The following is a 9,469-nucleotide window of genomic DNA, read 5'->3' as shown; positions in this document are numbered from 1 at the left end:
TTTACCAGCAAAAAAGTTCTAGTTTATGTTGTTCAGTTGTTAGATTTGGTATTGTTTTCACAGTAAAATGGTTATTTAGGGATCCTGCAGTGTTACTCATTACATAAACAGAAGTTCTAGTGGCAAGACAGAGTAGATGTGCGTTAACACCCTGCATGTCGTCTTCCAAACAAACCTCATTTCAGTCTAACATTTAACCAGCATATATTGGATTCTTCCCCATTATTTGAGGATTTTAAAAGGTGACTGGGTTCTAAATGTAATTAGCATTCCCTTCTCATTTGTTTTTACAAATGTTTGCATGCTTCCAGAATGTAGTTTAGCAACACACCAGGAGTTCAAGCCTTAGAAAACCATTGTCTGTTGTTTTTTCTATGTCAAAAAAGAAGTCACTTATAATATCTGCACAAATAAAAAAAAAGAAACCAAATTAAGTTTGTTTCCAGAATAATTTTAAAGGTTAAAAAAAACCTGACACCACATCTTTGGGAAATGATATATTTGGATGTAATGCAGAATGTGGGAAACATTTTGGACATGATCATAGAGTAAACAGGGGTTTAATATTTTTACTGTAGAACTTGTAATTTAAATACCCAGGGAAGTCAAGCTAGATATACAAGTTACTACTTTCTGTACAGTGTTATAATGTTGTGAAAGATTTGCAAAAGTATGTAATTGCTAGCGACAAAATGAACAAGTTAATGCATAAGGTATAATTCAAAATGAACATAGTTTTTACTGCATTTATTAATCTTGGTTAATTGTTTTGTTTTTTGTTCAATGCACTAATGTAAAAAATATAATTTTATTGTTAACATGTATTTTCATGTAGACATTACCATTAATCAAGACTAAAAACACAAAGCAATCGTTGTTAGATCACATAACTAATGGTAACGTATATTAACGTACTCAAACTTTTAGTGATATTGTAGCAACGTAAATCATTAAGCAGCTTTACCTTTTTTTTTTTTTTTTTTTTTTTTTTTTTTTTCTCAACAGTGTGACCACAAACAAAAGGAATACAATAAAGTCACAAAAGCTTGTATCTTAAATTAAGGTATAAAAATCTTTGCCTGGAGTTCTCATGAAGTGTAATAACTTGCCTTCATATCAGAAAAATAATATAGAAAAATTTGTTATAAAACAAAGTTCTTGCATTTTTAAAAAAAATGTTTAGAACATATTTTAGCACTATTGATAAAATAAATTGACAGCATGAATTAATATTATGAAACAGAAATGTGGTTGTAAATCCCAAAAAATATATATTATGTCATGGACATGATGTATATGTTTGTGAATTATTGTAATAGATTAAAAAAAATGGGTCCAGCATCTCAAAACTACAATCAAGTAGCTTACAATGTTAAATCTCCACTCTAAATACCAGATCAGACTTAATTGGAGTTTTTAGGAGCCAACAAATGATCTAATAAAATTTGCAAAACATCTGTGAAAACGACTAAAGTTAGCAGTAAAATATATTACCTATCTATTAGATAAACTATTTTAAGCTTCAATTCCAACCACTGTGCCCTTTATTAAAATGTGTATGCTTTATATTATTAGATTTAAATGCAAGTGAATAACCAAGATGCATATCTTAAGGTCCTCATCCAGGTACCGTTATCTTCTGCTACAAAAATTTAACATCAACAATTACGGCCCATTTCTAAAGGGCAAAGCGTGATTGCCATTGTGACAACTGACCACAGTTGCCAAACAGAAATGAAGAGCATGTCTCTGTAAACAACACTTCTGTTATGTACTGTAGCCATATCAGACATTATATTGAAAATGTCCATACTCTCTTGTACTACCTCCACTTCTGAGCTCCTAATACAGTTGTGCTCAAAAGTGTGCATACCCTTGGAGAATTGGTAATATATGTACCATTTTTAAAGAAATGAGTGAGAAGGCAAAACACATTTCTTTTATTTCTTATGGGATTCATATTCAACTGTAGGTTATAACAGAATGGCACAATCATAAAACAAAACATGGCAACAAAGAAAAAAATGAAATGACCCCTGTTCAAAAGTCTGCATACCCTTAGTTCTTAATACTGTGTATTGCCCCCTTTAGCATCAATGACAGCGTGCAGTCTTTTGTAATAGTTGTCTATGAGGCCCCAAATTCTTGCAGGTGGTATAGCTGCCCATTCGTCTTGGCAAAATGCCTCCAGGTCATGCAAAGTCTTTGGACGTCTTGCATGAACCGCACGTTTGAGATCTCCCCAGAGTGGCTCGATGATATTAAGGTCAGGAGACTGTGATGGCCACTCCAGAACCTTCACCTTTTTCTGCTGTAACCACTGGAGGGTCAACTTGGCCTTGTGCTTAGGGTCATTGTTGTGCTGGAAAGTCCAAGAGCATCCCATGCGCAGCTTTCGTGCAGAAGAATGCAAATTGTCTGCCAGTATTTTCTGATAACATGCTGCATTCATCTTGCCATCAATTTTCACAAGATTCCCCATGCCTTTAGAGCTCACACACCCCCAAAACATCAGTGAGCCACCACCATGCTTCACAGTGCGGATGGTATTCTTTTCACTATAGGCCTTGTTTACCCCTCTCCAAACATAGCACTTATGGTTGTGACCATAAAGCTCTATTTTGGTCTCTTCACTCCAAATTACAGTGTGCCAGAAGCTGTGAGGTGTGTCAAGGTGTTGTCGGGCATATTGTAACTGGGCTTTTTTGTGGCACTGGCGCAGTAAAGGCTTCTTTCTGGCAACTCGACCATGCAGCTCATTTCTGTTCAAGTATCGTCGTATTGTGCTCCTTGAAACAACCACACCGTCTTTTTCCAGAGCAGCCTGTATTTCTCCTGAGGTTACCTGTGGGTTTTTCTTTGTATCCTGAACAATTCTTCTGGCAGTTGTGGCTGAAATCTTTCTTGATCTGCCTGAACTCGGCTTGGTATCAAGAGATCCCCGAATTTTCCACTTCTTAATAAGTGATTGAACAGTAGTGACTGGCATTTTCAAGGCTTTGGATATCTTTTTATATCCTTTTCCATCTTTATAAAGTTCCATTACCTTGTTACGCAGGTCTTTTGACAGTTCTTTCCTGCTCCCCATGGCTCAGTATCTAGCCTGCTCAGTGCATCCACGTGAGAGCTAACAAACTCATTGACTATTTATACACAGACACCTATTGCAATTTAAAAAGCCACAGGTGTGGGAAATTAACCTTTAATTGCTATTTAAACCTGTGTGTGTCACCTTGTGTGTCTGTAACAAGGCCAAACATTCAAGGGTATGTAAACTTTTGATCAGGGCCATTTGGGTGATTTCTGTTATTATGATTTAAAAAGGAGCCAAACAACTATGTGATAATAAATGGCTTCATGTGATCACTATCCTTAAATAAAAGACATATTTTCAAAATCAATGCCAAAATTTCACAATTTCTGCCAGGGTATGCAAACTTTTGAGCACAACTGTATGACTTCCTGGGGAGGATTGTAAAGAAACAAAAGTTTTGTTTGAGTTTTTACATTCAGTGGGTTTGTGTAATGGAGTAGTTGTCTATTATAAATGGTCAGACACCATGCACCTTGATAAATGTTTTTTAGAGCTCAGAAGTGAGTAAAACTTAGATGCCTTTTAGGGATTTTCTCTATGCACTTTCACCATAGTGATGACCTTAATCAAGTTGACACATTTAAGATGTCTGAAGGTCGCCAAGTCACTGATGATTGCTGGTTCCTACTGGACTGCAGTATGTATCAGAGCTTCACTGTCTGCACTCCTATTGGTTGTCGCCACATCGCATTGATGTGTTGTTGCTCATTTGCATAATGTTGAACAGCTCAGCTTTGCTGTTTTGGCAACGATTTGTTGCCTCATCACAAAGTCTTGTTACTTTGTTGCTTTAAATCGCTGGCAGTGTGAACTCCCCTTTAGATTCCACCATATCTTGATACCCTTGCCTTAAAGGGATAGTTCACCCAAAAATGAAAACTTGTATTACTTTCTTCTGTGGAACACAAAAGGAAACATTTTGATTGATTAACTGAACTGGTTATTTTTCGGCATGCAATTACAATGAATCTGGACTAAAGCTTTCAGGCTTCAAGGATGCAAAAGCATCATAAAAGTGGTCCATATTCATGTGAGGATCAGACTGAAATTGAAGTCTTATTCACTTCATAAAGGGCAGTGAGTTGTTTTTGCAAAACGACATTAGGTTTGTTTCTTTACACATATCGCGGCAGATCCGTGGTGAAATGTACGCTGTGTGGCGCTGACAGAGAGTAAAATTTTCTTCCAAACAGATGAGTTTTTTTTTTTAAGGTTAATGCTCTATCGAGTTTTAAAGCAACAAAGCCGACCTCCCTACCCTAACCCTTAAACCTAACCGATAGTATCATAAAAAGAATTGCGAGAAGACAAACGCAATTGCTGAAGCAACCACATATGACAATTTAGACTCACATGTCGAGTCGCGTACTCTTCAGGTCCCCGGTCCTTTGTATCGCAAGCACAACACTCTATCAGTCGAGTTACCACGCAATACGTTTTTCCAAGGGACGTGTCAGAATAATTTTTGTGGTATTCAACATTGTCACAGATGCTGTCGATCGAACTTATAAGAAACCCAGGACATTCCTTTAAAAAGACTTGGAATATACAGTAGTGCACAAGTCACATGGACCAGTTTTATGATACTTTTATGGTGCTTTTGTTTCAAGCTTGAATGACCAGCACTTTCTTTGAAATTTCTCCTTTTGTGTTCCACTAAAGAAAGAAAGTCATCCAGGTCTGGAATGACATAAGGGAGAGCAAACAAAGACAAAATGTTTATTTTTGGCTGAACTATTCTTTCAAGCAGCCAGTGTCTACCTCTACAGCTGTGTCATATCAGACTCGTCTTGTTCCCAGCTATGGGAGCCTAAACTGTCACAGGGCTCCACGCAACCCTTGCACAGGTCATCGCTGGCAGTCAGGAGCCGTGAGCTAGAGATAGTCAGGCTGGAAGCACAGTGTAGCGGCAGCAGCGAGTGGCCGGGCGGCCTGAGGGGGAGGCTGTCCCTGCCGTTTGCCCACTGAGATGTGGACTGCATTGGGTTCTGCTCAGTCTGAGATGGTCCTAATTCAAGTGTGGACAGATGCATCTCACTCTGTGTTACCTTTGACCGCGCTTGGGGGTTGTGCCAGGGTGTTTGTGGTACCATATCTGAGATGCTGTATGCAGACTGCTGAAGTCCAGGATTCTCGGACCGTGGATCCAGCACGTGTCCATTCATACGCGACATCAACAATCCCAACCCTCGTGTAGAGTTCTTCTTGGAGCGGCTACTTGTCCTCACAAAGGAAGAGGGGTGTGATATGTTCTTCCTAAAGCCATTGTTTTCTGCTCTGTCTCTTGCTGGTCTTTTGGATTTGAAGAGGGCAGATACACTGAACTGGGTCCGGCTTCTCCTGTAAGACTGGGTGAAGGAGGTAGACTCTTTGGATCTGGACGAGTCTCCTCCATCCCCCCTGCTGCCCTCTTCCTCTTCTTCCTCAGGCTCAGCTGGTTCATCCTGCTGAGTGGCTTCACTGCTGGAAGAGTAAGTGCGGCGCGGTGGTTTGCGGTTGCCCAGCAGATCGAGAACCTCATAGCGGAAGCTGGAAATGTCTTGCTTCAGTTCCTGAATGCACCAGAGAGGAATACAGTTCGATTAACAAAGCGCATATCACCTAATTACAGGAAATATTCCAGCATTATGACTTATTGGAGGAGGTTTAGAGGCCTGAGATTTGGAGAATAGCAATGTAAGAGCAGTACTTCTGGAGACATTGGATCGATTGGTTTGGCAGCTTTTGTTAAAATTCATCTGATTGAAAAGACTATTTAGTCATATCTGGATTCTATTGTTCCAAGTTACTTTGATTGAGCTTATTAAATTCAGTGGCCCAAAGAGTATTTGGGCTCTTTCGGACACTCAAGTAACACTTAGAATTTTATGAATTTCATTGCATTATTTTGCAAAATAACAAACCAAGTTGGATCGACAAACAAATATTTCTAAGCTATGAGCTATATTTTCTATGACTTTTGCTCTCAAGATGATTTTTAGTGGATGAATGAAGTTCGTTCCCTTCAAGTTCACACAGGTGTCCTAGTAGAGTAACCACATCAGCTGTGTTTCACTACATTTGACAACCAGAAAGTGTCCAATTAGTTTTGTCTTAATTTTGAACAATATATATATTGTGTTTTTGTAATTGTATTGTTTTTGTTTTGTTTTGCTTGAAAAAAATTTTTTTTTATGTAAAATGCAATGACATACATTAATTTTTAAGTGTAGCTTTAGTGTTAACAGTAAATGTAATTTTTTTTTTTTTTAATAATTTGTTGGTGTCTTATATCTGCGAAAGCAACAGTTATAGTTGTGCCACCCCCTTACCTATGGTAATATCACTAACACAAAGCACCAAGTGACTTGTTGCCTTATTAGTCTTGCTTCTGTTTATTCATGATCTGGTTATTCTGTAAGATTGATGTACAATTGATGTTGTGTAATATATGTCTACACACCATTTATTGTATAGCCTGAAATTAACTCTACAGAAAAGTCATAGGATGATGAAAAGTCTTCACACCTTGAAGTTCTCCTCCGTCAACCCTTCATCTGTTTTGGCGCTGCGGATCATGGCTGCTACATATCTTTTTACCAAGTTTCTGATCACTTCCTGAAAACAACCACAAATACGCATTAGTACTGACATCAGGGTTGTGCACCATTCAGAATTGTAGAGAATGTTTTTCAAATTCGGTAAGATGCAGAATTGAATTAGAATAAGAATTTAAGGAAGTAGAGTTAAAATCGAATGACATTCAAAAAAATTCCAACCTAGTCTCTAACCACATTTTTGCAAACTGACTTTTATGTGCCAAATTCTACGTTTCATCGCAATTTCCTGGTGAAATTAACACTAGAGTCGCTACAACAACTGCGATTATGACTTTATAAACACTTATATTTTGCACTATTACACGCACACTGCTATGTTATGATATAGAAACACTTACTATAATGCATCATTTGAAAAAAACTATCGGTGAGGTTTAGGCACTTGGTTAAGGGTAAGGATGTCTGTTTTGTTTACCTCTTATTTGATTTTAGATCACTATTGGTTAGGTTTAGGTCAATGTTTTAGGTTATGGAGGTACGTTTTACTCACTAAAACCTCCATGTAACATTTACCTTTAAAACCTCATCTGATTTTGATGTAATTTCACTCGCTTTTGGAGCCCCCTGCTGGACATTTCACTGGAAAACTGCAGCAAAACGAGTAATGAAGCACATCATTTTGTTTTGCAAACATTTTGTTGAGGTAACATCATTTTTATGAGATTAGGATGAGAAATTAGTATGGCCTCAGTAAAGGTAGTTCCAGCACATTTAGTACAGTTAATTTTTTAGTATGAATTATCAATAAGCATGTTCAATACCACAACATATTGGGTATTTCCAGAAACATTATATTATTAATCAATGTTCAAAATTTGCATCTAAACAAAAGTATATTTCAGTATTTACATTTGTGGACCATGCTGAAAGAATACAACATTTCCCAAATTACTCTAATTTATCCTAAAGTGTTGTGTGTGTGACTGCTGAATTTCTTTTCATTTCATTTGAGTAAATTATATCTTTCTGTTGTTTCAGTTTGAATTTGAATTCAACATCCTGTGGGGTGTTGCCAACTCTTGAACTGAAAGAGAGTTGATTCTTAATATCTGAATTTTGCCCAACGCTGGCTGACATATTGTCCACTGATCTTAAATCAACCATGTTTTCTTCATAAATATGATTCATGAGGACTTCCACATCCTGAAAAGAGGTGATAATATATGGGGTGGGACTATATTGTGAATGCTATTGGCATGTGCATATTTTTACATTTCCGGTCCATTAAGGACAAAATCAGTTTTGGGCATGACATATGTATGAGCTGGAGGAGAAAATCTGGATGGGCATGGAATAGCATTTATTTGCATATCCATGAAAGGATGAGCCAGCGGTGGCTTTCAAAAAGAAGCTTAAAACAACTTTTGCATCACTCTGAATTATCTAGGAATGACATGTCTGTGCATTTGCTGGTAATGCGGTTTGCAATGATAAACATCCTCAGATTCACAAAAACCAGTGCTTAAGTTGAGTCAGTGTTCAGTTTCACACCAAACGCGATTTTCAGCAATGAAGACTTGGAATGAAAACAGTGGATTCCTGTGGAGCATTTCACACAAGGAGCGAACATTTGCATGCAGATAAAGCGAGATTTATTTTACGATGAAATGCTAGAGTACAGGCCAATAAAATGTAAGCTTTGTTTGACGAGTGTGGGGTGCTACAGTACACATAAGCACACACAAAATGCTAATGCATCGAAAACAAAACTGTTTTATCAACTGGCATTAAACACCTACGGTTGAAGAATCGGAATTAATTAAAAGAAAAAGAGTTACAAAACACAAGTATTTCCACAGCTTTTCAGTTTTCCACAGTATTTCCACATTTTACTTTTGTGCTGCACCACCTATTGCACTGGCACAAATTTGCTGAGGACTTGCACTTGTGTTGCTTTTGTTGTGAAATGACCATTTGTAAGCAATTTGGTTTGAAAGGGTCTTTATTGTTAACAAAAGCTAAACTGTTAAAAAATAAATAAATAAAATCTGTTAACTGAATTAAAAGTAAAAACTTAAATAAATAAATAATAATAATAATACAAAAAAAAAAAAAACATTTATGACTCCAAAACTAACAAAAAAATTAAGTAGGGCTGTTGATTTAACATGTTAATTTTGTGCAATGTTTATATGAAAAATAATGTGTTAAAAAAATTAGCACTAATCATGTCCCTGACCTGTACTAAATTCCGTAATAAGGAATGTTACTACCATTGGAGCAGGGGCGATTCTAGGATTTCAATCTCAGGGGGGCTCAGCCCCCAATGACACTATTAGATGTGCACATTTAATATATTCCACTCTTTAGCAGATAGTGTTTTTTTTTTTGTTTTTTTTAACTGTTTACATCATTCACGATAGCTGGCTAATGTTCATTCAGAATTTTGTCATTTTCTATAATAAACACACTTATAAAGTTATTAAATGACACTGAAATAGTTTAAAGTACCATTCAAATACTAATTTATTTTACATTTATTAACAAATTGAGTGTTTTTTATTATTATTATTATTATAGAAAATCAATAATTTCGCACCTACTGTAGATTTAAACTTATACCAAACACCACAAAAACTATTATAACAATAAATATCACATTTAGCTTAGTCAATCTTTAGTAGAGTGAATTAACTCCTGATGATGTTTCTCAGTATTTCTTTTAACTCATGATTCAAGTCTTGAATTTGTTCAAAAGAGAAAATCCCTCCAAAAAGAGATTTTAATTTAAATAGAATAACTATTAAATGAAGGTATTTTTATATATATATATATA

At 36.4% G+C, this 9,469-nt stretch overlaps 1 protein-coding gene across 1 annotated transcript in view; it reads right to left on the bottom strand.

Annotated features, from left to right (window-relative positions):
• Window positions 1-4,849: 4,849 nt before the first annotated feature.
• Window positions 4,850-9,469, bottom strand: part of LOC127431044 (short transient receptor potential channel 5-like) — a 109,422-nt gene continuing 104,802 nt past the window's right edge. Inside the window, exons 10-11 of the mRNA XM_051681261.1 lie at window positions 6,602-6,691; window positions 4,850-5,646 (exon numbers count right to left, since the gene is read on the bottom strand). Of these exons, the coding sequence (XP_051537221.1) occupies window positions 4,858-5,646; window positions 6,602-6,691 (879 nt within the window). The 3' untranslated portion in view covers window positions 4,850-4,857. The remainder of the gene's footprint in view (window positions 5,647-6,601; window positions 6,692-9,469) is intronic.

Source organism: Myxocyprinus asiaticus, chromosome 40, assembly GCF_019703515.2.
Source record: "Myxocyprinus asiaticus isolate MX2 ecotype Aquarium Trade chromosome 40, UBuf_Myxa_2, whole genome shotgun sequence".
Taxonomy (NCBI): Eukaryota; Metazoa; Chordata; class Actinopteri; order Cypriniformes; family Catostomidae; genus Myxocyprinus; species Myxocyprinus asiaticus.
The sequence above is the reverse complement of the archived record's forward strand: the minus strand, read 5'-3'. Positions and strand labels throughout refer to the sequence as shown.